Source organism: Lathyrus oleraceus, chromosome 7 (assembly GCF_024323335.1).
Source record: "Lathyrus oleraceus cultivar Zhongwan6 chromosome 7, CAAS_Psat_ZW6_1.0, whole genome shotgun sequence".
Lineage (NCBI taxonomy): Eukaryota > Viridiplantae > Streptophyta > Magnoliopsida > Fabales > Fabaceae > Lathyrus > Lathyrus oleraceus.
Window position 1 is genome coordinate 112,991,196 of NC_066585.1, and position 18,409 is coordinate 113,009,604.

At 34.5% G+C, this 18,409-nt stretch overlaps 2 protein-coding genes across 6 annotated transcripts; one reads left to right on the top strand and one right to left on the bottom strand.

Annotated features, from left to right (window-relative positions):
- Positions 1-5,938: 5,938 nt before the first annotated feature.
- Positions 5,939-11,466, bottom strand: LOC127106631 (TLC domain-containing protein At5g14285). Of its 5 annotated transcripts, XM_051043929.1 has the most exons (11): positions 11,267-11,466; positions 11,091-11,199; positions 9,664-9,752; positions 9,521-9,577; positions 9,321-9,429; positions 9,135-9,236; positions 8,984-9,048; positions 8,796-8,899; positions 8,599-8,663; positions 6,907-6,961; positions 5,939-6,442 (listed from the first exon to the last, which is right to left on the bottom strand). In XM_051043929.1, exons 1-11 carry the CDS (start codon positions 11,434-11,436, stop codon positions 6,282-6,284), a joined length of 1,086 nt encoding a protein of 361 aa, XP_050899886.1. In that variant the 5' UTR covers positions 11,437-11,466; the 3' UTR covers positions 5,939-6,281. The 5 variants fall into 5 exon arrangements, 3 of the variants coding, with proteins under 3 accessions (XP_050899886.1, XP_050899888.1, XP_050899887.1); XR_007795432.1 differs by lacking the exons at positions 5,939-6,442; positions 6,907-6,961; positions 8,599-8,663 and having other exon boundaries at positions 8,984-9,054; XM_051043931.1 differs by lacking the exons at positions 8,599-8,663; positions 8,796-8,899; positions 8,984-9,048; ... (4 more) ...; positions 11,091-11,199; positions 11,267-11,466 and adding an exon at positions 7,350-8,544.
- Positions 11,467-11,641: 175 nt separating this feature from the next.
- Positions 11,642-16,447, top strand: LOC127106630 (carboxyl-terminal-processing peptidase 1, chloroplastic). The gene is made up of 12 exons (XM_051043928.1): positions 11,642-11,990; positions 12,380-12,499; positions 12,635-12,772; positions 13,230-13,334; positions 13,432-13,600; positions 13,674-13,750; positions 14,206-14,250; positions 14,812-14,895; positions 15,215-15,253; positions 15,331-15,393; positions 15,510-15,639; positions 15,959-16,447. The coding sequence occupies exons 1-12, from the start codon at positions 11,649-11,651 to the stop codon at positions 16,012-16,014; spliced, it is 1,368 nt and encodes a 455-aa protein (XP_050899885.1). The 5' UTR covers positions 11,642-11,648; the 3' UTR covers positions 16,015-16,447.
- Positions 16,448-18,409: the final 1,962 nt, after the last annotated feature.

Consider the following 18,409-nt stretch of genomic DNA (forward strand, 5'->3'; position numbering starts at 1 on the left):
CTAAGCTTCTCCAAGCAAGATCTTTAAGGTTGTCCTCCTTTGATATTGAATTCGTCTCTTTCTTCATAACATTATATTACATAAAAGAAACTCGTCTTACATACGAGGGAGTGAGATGAGAAAAGAAGTTACATTAAGAGATTAAAAAAGAGGCACGACACGCAGGTTGTATTTTAAAAACTCAAAATAAAATAAAGCAAAACTATGGCCATAACCGATCACCACAAGACAATAATAATAAACACATTATTATTATTATTAATTTTAATTCTTTTAATTAATTAAAACCAAATTAAATTTCGGCGACTGATCACACTACGCAGAGTTAGCCGGGGGTCCGCTGTCCGGTCAGCGGGACAAGGGTTCCGCTGACCGATCAACGGACGAGGGTCAAGGGGGCAGCGCCCCTGGCCAAAATTTTTAATGAACAATTCATTTGAAATCGACGTCGTTTATCGCATCAACACTTGATACTTTAAAGCACAACTCTTGCGCAGTCACAACCCTAATCGCATAACTCTTTGACAACACAACCCTTGTGCCGTCATTAACCCTAATGCACCAATTTCAGACCGTCAAACACACCTCGATTGTTGATTCAGTATGATTGATCAACACGTCATTGCTTCACCATAGTAATGTCGGATCAAGAAGCAAACGACCATTGATCGCCCAAAGGAAAACAACCATTAAGTGTTTGAGTGAACAAAACAAAAACAGTATATCATATATACCGTATTTTGCATCAAGATTACTTATATCATATATATAACTTGATCGATCTCAATTGCATAACCTATGGACGATCGATGTATCGCTGTTTCACCATACTAATGTCGGATTCCGAAGCATAGTCAACATCAATCATCCAAATCGTACACACATGATGCCAAATTTAATTACTCGTTTATTCTTTGGTTCATTATGTCTTTTAATCGTATTAATACATAAAATCCAGAAAATAAACAGCTACCAGATGTATGGTTTCGTAAGTGGCTCTGATACCACTGAAGGAGAAGAGCGATCCAAAACGCAACGAAATTTAAAATTTCTCCTTTAGTGATCCTTACAAATGGGCATGATTAGTGATATAATCGTTACCTCTTGTGGAGATTATAACCTTTGATGCAGATCTACGGAGCGATCACGAACGTTGAACGATGACAACGCCTCTACTCAGTCCACACAAACAGATTTCTTCAATCTCAGTGCTAGCTGCTACGAATGAAGGCTTTGAGTGAGAGAGAGAGAGAGAAACGAAATTGCAACTGCACACGTGCTTCTACACAAGGGTTCTATTTATAAAACCACTTGTGTGGGCTGCATGCTAAAAAGCCCACTCAAGTGTATGTGGCCCATATCTTATAATATGCCAAAATCACTTAAGTGCGTGGTACCTTACCATATTTCGTATTCTACTTAAGTACATCGTACCTTACGATGTTCTATAATTCACTTAAGTACGCCTTACATTACGGTATTCCTTGGTTACTCTATCTCTCATCAATTCGTCCTTTTGTGTGTGACCCTGTAGGTTTTCGCGGCATTGACAATTATATTAAATCACATATTTAACATAATAAACAGTGAACGGTATCTAGCAACACTTCACTGCTATCCAAAACACGAAAATGTCATGTGATCTGACAAATCCTTTTGTGATAATACTTATATGTATAATTACCCTTTTGCCCTTATATCTATATTGATCACGAGGCATAAACCGTGTCATCCTTGTCTAGTTCAATATTGGGCCCATAGACATTTATCCTGTTACGCAGGATGGGCAAATTCCATCTAGGTCACTCATGTACCTTAGCATGCTTCGTGGAGTACCCATCAACTGTCTTTATGGTCATCCAGTTACGGACAATGTTTGATCAACAATAAGGCACTCGACTCTACATCTAGGGTCCATAGTGATTTCAGGTCGAAGGGTGGTATACACCATTATCACAATGAGAATAACTTATGACACTTTGCATAACATTCTATATAGTATTCTCATAGCGGGTCAATCTAATATAAATATTACTCTTAATATTCATACCTATGTTTAAGACTTGATAACTCCTTATCCATGATCCATGAGATGTGATCATCAGTCTATATACATAATAGTCTTAATGCTTTAATGTTATCCCACTTCACAATAAAGCTCGACTACGGATACTTTAATAATAGTGTCCTTATGTTTAATGTGATCTCATGATTAAGTCACACTTGATACATTAAACAGACTAGCTATTCTAGGGACTCTATTAAACAAACATAATAAAAAAAAACCTTTTATTATTAATAAATAATTCGATATAAGTACCAAAAGTATTGGCCTTTAGGGCTTACACCAACACTTATATGGTAGCCCGACATCTATGTGACATATCTCCATATTAACTTCTTCATTAAAGGGAGTAACCATGGATTATCATTCCTTAAAAGGCCTCATGTTATCCTAGTAGACCTTGAAATATCTAGTACTCTGCCTCAGAGAAATCAAGCAATGACCATGCACATGATGAGCTAAGCTACGTCGAGCCTTGAAAAGGTGGAATAAGAGCTTCAAGTTCGATGCACTTTTCTTGTACTCACACCAATGTTGGAAGACCTTGATGTGTCCCCAACTCACCGGGTGAAGTTGTGAAGGAAAAAATACCAAATGGTTCAACACCTACCTCAAAGTCTTTGAAAGGAAGGCAGAAACCCAATAAATAGAATAAGCACTCATGAAAGAGAATTGTTAATACATCATATTTATTGCACATCCTTTTGTCTTTACCCGAAGGAAACACCCATAATCCGATGAAGACCTCTCTTCAATAAAAACATGGTATATATAATCCTAATAGCAAAGGAAAAGACGATATCTAACGTCTCTTGATCTATCCAATATACTGATATATCCTATTTTTCCTTCCTTCTCATGGTTGGTGCTACCTCCATAATGACGAACTCTGTCAGAAAGAAGAACAAGGTCAAATGACTTAAAACATGTTTGAACCTAAATCTAACACTTCCTATTAAAGCGCACACGTGTTGAGGAAATTAATTAAAGATAAAAGAAGAATGCATGAAACCATAACAAAGAGAAGGGATGAAGAAGGAAAGAGGAAGCTCGAGTATTGCCTCAGAAAGAAACGAAGGTGAATATTCGCGTGCTGAAGAGGTGATGCAAGTAGATCTTAAACGAAGACTTGCTTAGAAAGCGCGACACCGGGGGAGAAAGCTACATGTAAGGAAAAATAAGAAGAAGATGAGTTTCTCGAATTCCACAAGTTGCGAAAGAAGGACAACGACAAGTTAGAAGGTTCTTATGTGTGTCTCCACTATGACGAGCCACACGATCTCCTATGCTAGGAAGCGAGAAATAAGCTACCTACAATCCAGATTCCCTCGAAAATCGATAAAGAACACTTGATTATCCTAAGACATAAGAGAAATAATTACTTACAAGTTAGGTAGATGTGTCAAGACCTCATTGAGAAACGTCATCTATTGCAAGGAAAACCTTTAATGCATATGTTCCCAACACCAGTCCTAATTCCCCATCACGACTCTTCACTTACCTCGATCGACATCAAATCTAAACGTACACGGCAAAAACCGTTAACCCACGAAACAGGGACAAGAGCTTGAGAGCAACTATTTTGGACTGTCCATAAAGCCCAAGGCGAAAGGCCTAGAGGCAAAAACGATGTAAACAGGCGCGAGAAACATGTGTTCCCTCGTTCTCACCCAAAGTAGATAACTCTATCCTCAAACATATCATTCACCGTCCAGATTGGTCACAAACACACATCTTCCATCACAAACAATTTTGACCCTCCAAATATATACAGAAGAAAACATACAATTTTCAAATATTCAAATTCATTCTCATTTTCACATCACATAAATTCTCTTAGTGACTTAAATATTAGATTATTAACCCACTCCTACACGGTTAAATCGAAAGTTGAGTACACCTTTTCACAACCCAACTCACCATTTCAACAAATTTTTATCTTTCATATCCCTTTGCAAGCTAAAACGTGTTTATAATACTTTTAGCTTGGAGATTTTAATAAAAAAATGTTAGGAAAAATTGCTGTAAAATAATGTCAATTTGTTTAACCGCACGTTATCTTTATCAACGGAAACTAAAATGCAATGAGATTAGAAAAAATTGAAATTTTCTTAATACTTCAATTTGTTTATGAATAGAAGCTTAAATGTCATTTAAATTGAATTTTTTCTTAATAATTCAACTTCTGTATGAATAGAAGCCTAAATGTCATTTAAATGAAAAGTAATTTATTTTTCTTAATCTTTCAAGTTTTAGTTTTAGGTTAGAAGACTTTTGTTGGTGGCCAAATTATAATTTAGACAATCTCTCTACTTTTAACACAAGTTAATTGTTTGTCAAACAAAAAAACAAAAACATTTTATCGAATATATGATAAATCAAATTTTATTATTTAAAAGTGAAATCATGACTCGTTCATAAATAAATCAAATCCCATTATTTGAAAGTGAAATCATGACTCCGTTCATAATTTGATTGAATGATTAAATTGTAATTTTAAAAAAAATTTCTTCTCTTTTATTTAAATAACCATTATTTCATAATTAGTGATCAAATTGACAATTTCAAATTAAATAAATAAATAAAATAACTAAAGTACCCCTATTGTTTATTAAAAATGATAAAATAATATTAATTAAAAAATAAAATTATAAAAGATGTATTAGAATAGGTAATTCATTTTGAGAAAATAAGTGAATCTTTTACGTCCATAACCTTTAGTTGTATATGAATAATCCATTTAAATGAACCAATAACATATGAGTTTAACGGTGATACTCTAAATATATCATTTTACCATATTTTATAAGTATTTTAAATTTTTAGTTGACAGTATAAAATAAATTTACGTATATTATCCCTTTTCTCGTAACATATTTCCAAATAAATATCAATATATATTGATATTTAATAGGTCACCTCAAATTAAAAATTAACATCAGTTATTTGGAAATTTACCTTCCCTCTAATATTTGTGATTGAATCATTTCCTTATGAGTGACTAGACCAAGTCTTGCTTACTTATTGATGACAATGTCACGTGGTCAGTGAAGGTGATACTCCTTTTTCCACATTCTAATTTTGTTATGTTTAGTATGAAGTTTTAATTTCATCTTGATGGTCATTATTAATAAAGATAAGAATATTCAACTTCAAAAATACACTTTGTATAAGCCATAACCTCTGGCTTAACATAACAAGCTATGTTAATTTTTTAATTTTTTTTACTTGAAGGGATGATGCCTCTTTTACTTTAAAAGTTAAATAAATCCTCAAAGAAATGCAGTAGCGTATGAATGCAAATAACCGAAGCACAAGTCTTGGATAATAATAATAATAGAACAAAAAAGAATCTACGAAAATATGGTTGTTGAACCAAACCAGCGTCTATTGATGTTTAATAGTCACACCAGTGAATAATCAATCATACTATACACAATATATATCCATTATAAATTATTTTTAAAACAAAAGTGAAACAAGAATATATTCTATGATTCTAAAAAAAAAACAAGAATATATTCTTAATTAATAAATAATGTACATTACGTGGAGGACTTCCACCATTTATCCACTAAAAAAGTTGCCCTTCAATCTCCATCCATTCAACAGCACATGAAATAAAGTAAAGATATAACAAAAACTACACTGCCTAATGCTTTGAATTATAGCACCATTATACAATACCGAAAATATTCAAACATACCAACACTCATCAGAGAATACCATGATTGTATAGCAAGAGTTCAGTCTAAGAGGAAACATTAGCATTTGCGAGATAAATATTTAACTTAACGTTTCATAAGATGTAGTTCATCTTAGATTATTTAACTTAACGTTTCATAAGATGTAGTTCATCTTAGATGATAAAAATTGATATGTAACCCGGATTAGAATATGCAATTCCTCAGTTCTCAACATTTAATGTTAGTGAGTTTCACAGCAAGACTCTTTAGAAGAAGAAAAAACAAGTTTAAGAGATACAAATCCCTCATGCTTCTTGATCAAGCGTGAGTCTCATTAGCAGGCTTTAAGCAGTTTGGCATTTGGCATCTATCTAGCTCAAAAATAGAAAATAATTTTGTTGAATTGAAAGCTACTTTAACATGGGACATGGATTTGGAAAATCTCTAGAGAACTTTTACAGTGTATATGTGAGTTAGTCTTTTTATCCCCCCATGTACACTTTTTAGAGTAATTATCTGCAATCTTCAGTTCAGGGACATGGATTTGGAAACCTTGAATGAATCTTGTTAATTTCTTCAATGACTTCAGATGTGAGCTTGATCTTGCATGCATTTAAAACCTCCTGGAGCTGCCATGATTTGGTAGCCCCAAAAACAACACTAGCAACAAGAGGGTGTCGCAAAACAAAAGCTGCTCAAAACACAAAGAACAGCAAAACAGAGAAAATAAGGATCAAATAAAACAGGAAATCTGATAGACAAGATGTCGAAAAACAATTGACCAGCAGCATCTAAAGGATGGGCTCAACTGCTCAAGAATCACAATGATTGCATGCACAATAGAACAGGGTGAACATAGGAACAAATTGCAAATGGTAAAGCTAAAATCACTCCAATTGAACTCATGTAACAGCATATGATCTACAATAACAACACATTTCTTCAGCAATGCTAAGATACTAGACAAATAGTTGAGGCATACAAGACTTAGAAAACAAACAATATCAGCTCAAGCTTAGGGGCTTATGTGTTATGGAATCATGCAAATAACTGAGAAAACAAACAAAAACATCACATACAACAAATATCCATCTCCATTCACGCAAAAGGGGGCCAGGTTTTCACATCTAAAGATACAGGATACGACAATCAAACCTATAGCAAGAGATACAGGATGAAGACCATATGTTTTTGCAACATCAAGGTATTCCTGCAAAAGCAAAAAGATAGGATAGGGGCATTCACATTAGTAAAAAAAATAAAGAATTTGGAATACAAGATTCTAATTAACCACGAGTTTCTTCTTTAAACATCTTCATCTATGAAAGATCAACCTATAATAACAGAAGATATTCTTAGGCTAACAAAAACCAAGATACATCTAAACATTTGGCAACAAGAGTGCACAAAATTTCTCATCTAATCAAGCCAAGTTTCAATAGGATAATCAAAACATGCAATAAAAAAAAAAAGCTTTAAAAGCTTAGCAACGCATGACATTATCATTGAAACAAGGCTATATAAATTCTTGAGTGGAAAAAAATGAACAATGCTAACTATAAATGGTTACAACTTACAATAAACAAACCCTATCTAACTTTTTGCTCTAATTTGGTAGCAGTTCTTTCCCCAATGAGTTCAACCCAACGAGAGTACACCCACAAAATACTAACACCAATAGCCGAAAACACAACCACAGCCCAAGAAACCCAAACCCAGGTAGGAACAAGGCCAGAAGCAAGGCCACTGGCATAAAACTGCACCATTCTAAAAACAAAGTAAGGGCCCACAAACCCCCTCACAACAGTATACACCACATAAAACGGCGGAGACAAAGCATCGTAAACCCTAGCGGCGAAGCGGTTCTCCAATCTACAAGCACCGGCGAGCGTCCACGTATTCTGACACGCGCTGGTCACTTCAGCGAGCACAAGCAAAACGACGACGGAGAAAGCGCCGTGAGAGACAACATAACGGCACGTGACGATGACGAAAAGCGTGGCTAAATGGTGAGCGATGAAGAGAACGTCGCCTGGGATGAAAACGACGTAGTGTAACAGATCGGTTACGAAGTAAGCGATGCTGTAATCGAGAACGGTTTTCTGGAACGGTGTGTTGGAGGCTGCGAAGCCGCGGTTGGCGTCGGAGAAGAGTGCGATTGCGCCGAGGATCGCGGCGGGAGTGCCGTGGAAGAGTGAGATTAAACAGCTGGAGAATTCGGTTCGGATTTTAGGGTTTCTGTTACGGAAGATGATGAAGTAACCGATTAGGTAAATGGAGAGGAAGAAGAAGAAAAATGGAAAAACTAACCAATCTTGTTGTAACAAAAGCATTCCCATTATTGTGCGTTGGGAATGCTGGTTTCGGAAGAAAAAGGGGTTTTTCTTTTGGGTTGGGAATTGGAAATTGAAATTGAAATTGAAATGGAGGAATATTCTGGTTTTTATTATGTACTAGTACGTATACTCATTTTTTGGTTGAGTGTGTTATTAGAGAAGTGAGGTTTTGGGTGAGTGGTTGTTATGAATTTTGAGCTGAGAAGAAATGTTTTTTTTTTTGTGGGGTCTTATTTATGAGAACTATTATGTGGGGTTATTTATTTATTTTTTATTCTTTTTTGAATTTGGAAAGAGGGCGATATATTTAGGTGAGGAATTTGAGATTGAATCAATGGTGCAACAGAGTGTGTTTTGGTATATGAATTCAGGTTTATAAATAGAATTAATAAAAAAATATTTTATTTGAATTGTGAATCAGATGCTTTAAATCAAGTAATCAAGCAAAAAATTGATTATGATAATCAAAACATAAAAAAAAAGTGATTTGAAAAGTTAATGAAAATATTACCCTAGTAGCTGCATGTATAGCTTTATTGGATAAGCTGTATCTGGATTCTCCTTCTGAATACTTTCCTGTGAATGCCAGTAATAATAACAGTATAGTATCATTTTCAAAAATTCAATGTGCTAGGTACATGAATACATGTCTTACATTAAAATCATAAATTAAAGCAAAATATATGTGACTACAATATATGAACAAACCTTTAAAGAGATTTAACCGAGCATCTGGTGGACCATTACCAGGGGACAAATATTTGCCTGAGAGAATACCCATTGCCAGAGGACTGTAGGCCAACAAGCCAATACTGTAAACAAAAACCCATCAATGAATTATCCAAAATGAAGCTTTAATGATGCATTACAGCATTAGAACCAAAGATGATGTTCACCTCTCGTGATGGCAGCACTCGGCCAGTGCAGAATCAAAAGTTCGACAAAGAAGGCTATATGAATTCTGTCACTAAACAGAAGAAAATTGGTGTCTGAAGCAAAATTTTATAAAATGAATTGAAGGAGTTCAATGCTAGTGACCGATAATACCTGCAAAGAAACTATCTTCAGGTAGGAATCAAATTTTTGTGCAACCTGAATAAACTTCATCAAGCCATATGGTGTTTCATTACTAAGACCAATGTATCTGATCTGCAAAATAATTTTTTATACTTTTTTTCAGGAATCATAACATTTATCCATCCACGGTGTATACTATTTCACAATACTACTTACCTTTCCAGCTTTCACCGCTCTGCTAAGAGCTTCAAGTTGTTCATCTATACTAATTGAAGAGTATTGTCGATCCGGATCGTATTCGGTTTCTCCAAACATTGGAACATAGCTACAAGGATTAGTAAGACACACGGAAAAAGATAAGAAATCTGTCCAACAAGCAACATAAAAAAAATTAAGGTTAAGAATAAAATAGTAACCGATCAGGCCAATGAATTTGATAAAGATCAATATAATCCAATTGCATCCTCAACAGACTGCATAAATTTAACAAACAAAGGTTATCAATATTGAATTCTAGTAGCTAGAAGATGTAAAGGTGAATTAGTAGAAAGTAGGTAACCTATTATCTATAGCTTGAATGATATTGGTGGCATCCAAAGATTTAGGACCATCTCTAATCCAAGTCATCTGCCCAGATGGCCCAGCAACCTGTCCATAGTAGTATTGTGATAAAAACATCAATGCTCCAAGAATAGCAATTTGTTAAGCAAAAGATTTTCCGAAAAATGCATCATTAATGGAAACAAAAGATAACAATAATTACAAGGGGAAAAGGAAGAAGTAATAGGGTAGATGGTGGTAGTGATATCCAAGTAGATGTCAAGTGGGATCTAACAATTAGTCATAAATAGAAATGTCACATCACATGGAATATCTTAACCGATCTAACCACTGATTTTGTAAGGGTCAACCAATATGTTGCCTGAAATTAACGAAATTTCAAAATGTTCTCTAAAATTAAAAATCATCAATCACATACTTCCCTTGTGACAATTTTAGGGATTAAATTTATCAATTGAAAAGAACTAATGTGGTGAGGGATTTTCAACTTCAGTACTGTCAAGAACTAAACTGATAATTTACTCCAAATATATATGTTATTCCAAAGAAGCTCATGTACCAATCATGAACTCTCACACACAAAATTGATATAGCTAAAGAACTCCATAAGGCAAGAGCAAGGAGGAGGTAACTTATAATATAGTGTATTGAAAAAATTGAGGGAGCGCCAGAGCAGCAGCAGCAACAGATTAAACATTTTGGACTCATAAGAGACTTTGACACCGTATATCCACTCAAAAAGCTTAAGATATTAGATATCGCATCTCTTATAGTACATTCCGGTCTCTCCCCTAAAGCACCTCGCCCCTACAGGTCCCATGCTTGGAGAGACAGTGTACATTCCGGTACTTCGCCTAAAAGCATCTGGGCCAGATCCAAACCCAGATGTAACATAGCCCGTCCCAACCTAAGCCACTCACACGAAAAGACTAGGCTAGATCACCCTTAATGGAGCACATATCATAATGACCATTGTATCAGTATAAGACTCAGGTCTATGGAGATTCAATAAAAACCAGACATCACCAAGTATAAAAGGATATGCACTTTTCATATGACTCACAATTCGTCAATTACCTGCATCCGTGCCGGTGGAGTTATCAATAATGTACTCTGCGTGTACACTTATATATCCAATATTTCATTCATTCTTAATCAATGTGAGACTAAACAGTCTACTCAAAAAATTTGGTTACTTGTCCAGGTCTTAGACTCTAGAGTAGCTAGTGTTTTTCTATTATTAAAACTTAAAGTTACCTATTACAATTCATGTTAAAATTACTAGGGTAGAGATTGAACAGCATGTACACTATCAAGTAAGTGTCATACATAACACAAACCCTTTATTAGACTAACCAGTTCAAAAATGTAAAATGATGAAAAGAATGAAGCTAAAAGAGACAATAGTTTGATAGAAGAAAGAACCTTAGTTGCAATAACGAGACGGTCCCTGGGGATATTTCGGTGCTTAATCCAACGGCCAAGATACTCCTCACTCAATCCACAAGTCTCAGCACGCTGAGGCACCGGATACCTACGCAACACAATACAACAAGATGAAGATGAATTGACAAAAGAGAAAAAGGGAAGTAACTGCTTACATTTCAGCTGAGTCGAAGAAGTTGATTCCGGCATGAAAAGCTTCGTCGAGAAGATGAAATGACTCAGTCAACGTGTTCTGTTCCCCAAATGTCATTGTTCCCAAACACAGCCTTGAAACGGTTAGATTAGGAGCAAGGTTGAACACAGGAACTCCTCCACTTGACAACATCACCTTTCAATTCAAACTCTATCAATGGTTTTGCTTCGAGCGAGTGCAGTAACGAGAGGCTGTGGTTGAATGAAGTAGCCACGTAACCAACATTTGAGGTTAAATTAATTATTAAACTCTGTTTTTATTTATTTATTTATAATAAATACTAAACAACACAAACACTACAAGTGTGAACAAGAGTCATTAGTTGTTTCAGTTTCAGAAAGAAGATGAATGTGTGGCTAGCACCCTCTCATCATCACCTTCATCTTCCAATTATTCCCACTAAGCTTACCATTCAAAACACCCTCCTTGCAACTACACTCTCCTTTGGCTTATTTTTTTCTCCCTTCCCTTCTTCTGCCTCAGCCTCTGCTATTCAATCCCCTTCTCTTCCAATCCCTCTTTCTCCTTCCTGGGAAAAATGCAGTGATGTTGAGTTAAGAGATGGGACGGTTCCAACTGCTCCTGAAGTTGTTACTAATGAAGGACTTGTTCAGGAAGCTTGGCAGATTGTTAATGATGACTTTCTTGACACTGGTCGCCACCGTTGGTCTCAAGATACCTGGCAGGTAACGTGTTTGTGAAAAATACCCTCCTAAAGGGATACAAAATTTGTTTCATCTTAGACCAGTTTATGAATTTGTATCGTGTGGGTTTTGGTTTGCAGCTTGTATTCATTACTTTACCAACTTAAAAGTTTGCTGCTTTATCATGTGTTGCTAGCTAAGTGCCTATGTAGCATGTGCAGTTTATACTGAATGAAGGGTGTCTCACAGGTGTACTTGTGATTGCCATTACCTACAATGGCTTCTATTTTCTCATATTAGAATGGATGTTTTGCTCAGTGATGTTCAATATTCCTGTTTATCTCCGTGCTTCATAGGTTGTTAGCTTTGCTTCTTTGATGTTGTTTTTGTATGGTAGTTGATCGGTGCTAATAGCTGTTTATTATTTGCAGCTGAAGAAGAATGATATTTTGAGCAATTCCATTCCGACAAGGTCAAAGGCACACCAAATCATCAAGCGAATGCTGGTCAGTTTAGGTGATCCATATACAAGGTTTCTTTCACCAGAGGAGGTAATTGATTCTTCAATTTTCATTCTTGTTGCTTATATATGATGATGCAATGCATAAATTTCTGTATTTTCTACCATTGTGCCTCTCATGTTTCTTACTTAATGGTATATGACTTTTTTTTTTTACTTTTAAAAGTTCTCCAAGATGGCAAGGTATGACATGACGGGTGTTGGAATAAACCTTAGGGAAGTTACTGAAGACAATGGAGACCACAGGCTGAAGGTATTGGGATTAATATTGGACGGTCCTGCATATTCTGCTGGTGTCAGACAGGTAGACATAGACGGCTCTACAAAGCTACTCGGTCAATGTCTTTCAAGAATTATACTTTGTCATGTTTTTCTTTTCCAATTCATTGTTGATGTTACTATGATTATATCATTTTTTTGGCGACTGGCTATATCATTATTATGTGCATAACTCTATAAGTTTTGAAGTTTTTGACTTTAGATGGTATTGTCACGCCTTAGAAATGTTGTTTCCTACTCATTTTAAAAATTCTTCACATACAACTCTCTTGCTTTTATTTTTAGTTAAGTCAATGAAATATGTGAAATGAATCATGATATGCATTTTCATTTCTACATAATCAATCTCTCGTATGCTCACTTTTAGGAACACAACATAATGCATTTCTTTTTGTTTGCAAGAGTATTTGAAGCCACTATACTACTCTAGAGAAATTGATCGACAATTCAAATGGTCCTTTTTTCTTCTGTTTCTTGGTTAGGGGGATGAAATATTGGCAGTCAATAACATGGAGGTAAAGGGAAAATCAGCGTTTGAAGTATCATCCCTGTTGCAAGGCCCTAACGGAACATCCGTGACTATTCAGGTTTTGGATTTTGATTCCAAGTTAGTTTGTCACCAGCTCTAGCCTTTGTATTTAGGTTTTTAATGTTCAAGTTTAATGTTGGTATCACTATTGTCAGGTCAAGCATGGAAACTGTGGACCCGTTGAATCAATAGAAGTCCAGCGGCAATTTGTGGCTCGCACACCTGTCTCTTACCGGATGGAACAGGCTGACAGTGGTGCTGTTCAAGTTGGGTACATCCGCCTCAAGGAGTTCAATGCATTGGCTCGAAAAGATTTAGTCATTGGTAAGATTTTCATAGCATAATCTTTTTTCTTTCGCTTCCTTGTAAGGACACTAGAATGAATTGAATTTTGCAGCAATGAAGCGACTGCAAGATATGGGTGCCTCATATTTTGTATTGGATCTTAGAGATAATCTTGGTGGGCTCGTACAGGTTGGATTTCAATAACCCTATCTACCTATACCATTCTTATTTTCTGCTATGAAATCAACTAGAATAATAAGTTTTGTATGTTGTTTGCATTCTAAAAATGAAGATAAACGCATAAGGCTTCTATAGGACGCGTCACGTGTGTTAGTGCAGATTATGGCTGAGAGGAAATGCCAAGATTGTTTTTGCTGTCCCATTTTTTCTTTTACCTTTTTCATAAATTGAAGTATATATCAAACCAATGTTCAAAGCTTATGCAGCTTATGGGTTGGCGTGTTATCATAAGTTAGTATTTCTTCAAAACTTTTTAAGTAAATTTGATTGCATTATGGGGTTATGCTCAAATATGCTTTGGTTGATAAGATTACAAGATAAATTATGCATGTGTTGTATTGAATGTAACTTTTCCTTGTTTTTTGAAATTTCCTAATTCAGTTTTTCCCTCTTAACTTATTCAGGCTGGAATTGAAATTGCAAAGCTTTTCCTAAACGAAGGAGACACGGTAATTATGTCAACTTTATGCCTGCGGTTGAATGTCATGGACTACTCAAGCACACATTGTCCGAAAAGACTTTCTCTTAAGTAAACCATTAAAAAACTTGACAAATGATTGGGCATTAAGAATGAGGTCTTAAATATGTTATCTATTCACTTGAATGTTACTTTGCCTTAAAATGTGATATTGGCAGTTAAAACTTTTTTTATCCCTTGAATTTTCTTGTTTTCAGTAATTGTTATTTCTCATTACAATTATGTTAAACATTTGCTAGCTGTTTACTTAACATATGGTCCCTCCCACTTTTTTCTACAAAGCAAAGAGTTCAGGATAATAGATTAGATTAATTTTGAGTGAGTTGGTAAATTAAGTGGTTTAGTTAATCAGTTACTTACGTAGTAGATAATCAGTTAGGATGGTGATATTATCATATAAATGTGTGTGTGTGTTTTTTTTATACTAAAGGATATATTGATGTTAAAATTGACTGCTATCTTGTTGATGCTTCTTCAACTGTTTTTTGGTTTCTTACCGCAGACTTGTCCTTTTCTACTGTCTTCATGACAGGTCATCTACACTGCTGGGAGAGACCCCCAGTTCCAGCAAGCTGTTGTTTCAGATACTTCACCGTTGATCCGTGCTCCTGTTGTTGTAAAAGCTTTTCCTACATCTGAATCTTTTTTACAATTACATTCACATCAAGGAATTGTTTTGCTCCCAATTTCCTTTTTATTTCAATCTGCTTTTTATATTTTTTATATTTCAATGAACTACCATGCTTGATTGTGATATTTATAGATGATAAGTACAGAGTAAATTATAAAATTGAATTGTAGAGAGAAACTTTTTAATCTAAGTATGATACTCCCATTTTGAATTACTGTTACTTTACTTGCCATTGTTTAGTGAAGTTCTCATTCTGGAGACTTCATGATAGGCTTTTAAGTCTCTTTTGGTTTGTATCTTGCAGGTTTTAGTGAATGACAAAACTGCTAGTGCAAGTGAAATAGTGAGGAGCTGTTTCTTTTACTTTTCAACTCATGCTTCTTATCACACCGATGGTCATGTTATACTTAATTGTTTCAGGTTGCTTCTGCACTCCATGATAATTGTAAAGCTGTTCTTGTTGGAAAACGCACATATGGCAAGGTTTATATTTTTTTCATCTTTGCTAAATGGTTTAAAAATGTTTCTAAATTGTTTCAATCTGCATTCTTATTCTGACACTCTTTTGAGCTTCACTGTGCTTGAATGTTTTCTTTCAGGGTTTAATCCAATCTGTATTTGAGCTTCAAGATGGCTCTGGTGTGGTTATTACTGTTGGGAAGTATGTCACACCAAAGCACAAGGACATAAATGGAAACGGAATAGAACCAGACTTCCAGAAACTTCCAGGTATATTTGTGTTTTTCATCTTCTTTTTCTTTCTCTCTTTCTTAGGGCAAGCATTGGAGTTCCTACCATATGACTAGCACTAGATTGTTGTGAAGCACTTACACATACACGAAACTGAAACTTGACACATAGAATTTGGTAATAATTCGAGTAATCGAAAATGATTGAATGTAATCAAGTGTCGATGTCGGACATCAGACACGTCTTCAATCTGAAATGTCAGGGCTACATAGCTAGATTGTCCTTTTATCTTTCTCTCGATGAAAGTAGTAAAATTGTAATATTGTTTTTATGACTTGAGCTCTCCCTATATTTGCAGCTTGGGATGATGTCAGTCAACATCTTTCAAAATGCAGTTTGCTTCAGCAAGGATAAAACTGTTTCTGTGGCGCATTGAATGCAATCGTTTTGCTTCTGGTTTTTCATTTAATTGGAAACTTAAGAACCTGCATGCTTCTATCAAGAAAAAAAAGAATCTGCATCCTGAAAGCTGCCATGTATATATCTCAAGAGTTCCAGGTTATTATTAATAAATATATAACCCAAGATTGGTAGGAAGAAATGATCTCAGCTAGCATGCATATGAGTTTGTATCAAAGAGGGCAGAGCATTGGATTTTAATACTTAACTAACATAGGAAACTTTGTTTAAGTTATTGTATATTTTGATACTATTCCCTTAATCTTTTTTTACTTTTTCAAATTTGAGTGTATCAAATATGAATGCTTAAAAAGTGTCACATTATTGGTGAACAAATTATTATAGTATTGAAAATAAAGAAAATGGAAATTGCAATTTTTTCTGCAAATATTTTGACCATTGCTTATTTGGAGAGCCATAAATTTGGGCTCATCACTGCTCTCGGTTTGGTCTAGTGCAGAGTGTATCTTGGATCTTTTAAGAACTCTTTTATTCCTTCTAAAGGCTCTTTTATTTCAAGATTAATAAGAAATTCTGGTGATGACCGTGATACAGTTAACATTGCTAGAATCACCAAAATATTAGGCAAAAATAAACAAGTTGTCAAACTAATCTTTTTATTGAATTAATATTATTTCTAGATTCATGCTATAAGTCCGGAATTACATCCTCTAACTTTCATTTCTTTCTTTCAGTAACTTTCTTTCTATCTATCACTCCAAAATCAACACCACATTCTCCATTATTTCATCCAAATTTTACCAAAAATTACTTTCACTTCCTCTCCCAAAAGTTAGAGAATCATTATCTTTTTCAATGGAATTGGATCCTCTAACTTAGAATCATTATCCTTTTCAATGGAATTGGATCTTCTAAATGCCATTTATGTGTCAATCTCTAATTTGCTATCTATCTATCTATCTCTTGATTTACTTTCTTTTAACATATCCTCTAAATTGATTTAACATAAATTTTAGAATCTTTATTTTTCAATAGAATTGGAGCCTCGAAATGTATATGTTAAATGTACTTGATAGCACAAAAAAAAAAATTGAATAACAATGTTCGATTTTAATTTTTTTTGAGTATTTTAAACATGCTTGGATTCTAAAATTTTACAAAAATATAAGACGCGAATAAAACAAAAACCTACAATGAAAAATGTTTTAAAGTCACGATATTCCCTTTACATTAAAACGAAAATATTATCTGGAATCCTTTGATAATCTAATTATGTTTTAAAAATTAGATTTAATTTAAATTATAGATTTTTCTAAAAGTATATAATGAAGCAAGATAATAAGATCAACATGGATATTTAAGTTTAGACTAAATTCTTTTTTAGTCACGTATCTTGATTTTGGGGTCCATTTTAATCCCTTAATTTAAAAAAAAAAGATAAGTTTGATCTCTTATTTTTTCAAACAGCACCATATAAGTTATTTCCGTCAAATTGTCTCAAACGACGTTTATTTGTGTACTCGTGACATCTGAGTTGACATTCATTCTTCATTTTCTTCGTTTTGGTCTTTATTATTTCTAGAAATCTTCATCCATGTAGAATATAACAATCTTTCATAAATGATGAAAAAAAATGGTCTAGTGTCTACTATTTTTTTTCTTCTGATTGTTTGGATACGAGTTGCCTAACTCGATATTCGAGCAATCGTCATCCATTAAAATTATTGAATCGATTCATCTCAAACCACTTTTGTAATCAAACTTGAGCGAACTTATTTTCATAATAAATCGAACAAAAAAAGAAATGGTTTTATGTCTACTATTCTTTTCCCCGAGTACTTCGATACGAGTTGACTCGACCATTCGAGTATTCGTCGTCTATTCAAAAAACATCTTTAACAATATTTAAGCCTTTTGCAATTTAACAGATGAAAAAGGAAACGGTCTAGTGCCTACTATTCTTTTCCCTAATTGTTCGGTTAAAAATTCCTGACTCGATCATTCGAGCAATCGTCATACACTCAAAAACATCTCAAAGACGAGATCAAGCATGATCCTTTCTACTACAATACAAGCAAAACGCTTAGGTCTCCCATGCGCGAGCATACAAGTAACATTTAACCACTAGAATGTGATCTAAGCATTTGTTCACTAAAATCAATTAACCAACACTCATTTGCTACCAAGAATTACGTAGGTTTGAATTCTCCATCGCACATGGAGATACGTAGAAGCGAGATTCAACGTCTCGTCAAACACTATAACAAAAAACACAAAATATATCTTTTGTCTTGTGCAGAACTACGTTGCTTTGAATTCTTCATCTCATCTGAGGATACGTAGGAGCAAAACTCGCAATATTGTCAAATATCTTAATAAAAAAAACTTT

Coding starts and splice junctions, on each gene's coding strand:
- LOC127106631 (XM_051043929.1), bottom strand. CDS start 11,436: ATGTTGTCAAGTGGAGGAGTTCCTGTGTTCAACCTTGCTCCTAATCTA. Junction 9,578..9,663: donor ATTCAAGCTATAGATAATAG/GTTACCTACTTT, acceptor AAATTTATGCAG/TCTGTTGAGGATGCAATTGG. Junction 8,664..8,795: donor TCGGTTAAATCTCTTTAAAG/GTTTGTTCATAT, acceptor TGGCATTCACAG/GAAAGTATTCAGAAGGAGAA.
- LOC127106630 (XM_051043928.1), top strand. CDS start 11,649: ATGAATGTGTGGCTAGCACCCTCTCATCATCACCTTCATCTTCCAATT. Junction 13,335..13,431: donor GAACATCCGTGACTATTCAG/GTTTTGGATTTT, acceptor CACTATTGTCAG/GTCAAGCATGGAAACTGTGG. Junction 13,751..14,205: donor ATCTTGGTGGGCTCGTACAG/GTTGGATTTCAA, acceptor TAACTTATTCAG/GCTGGAATTGAAATTGCAAA.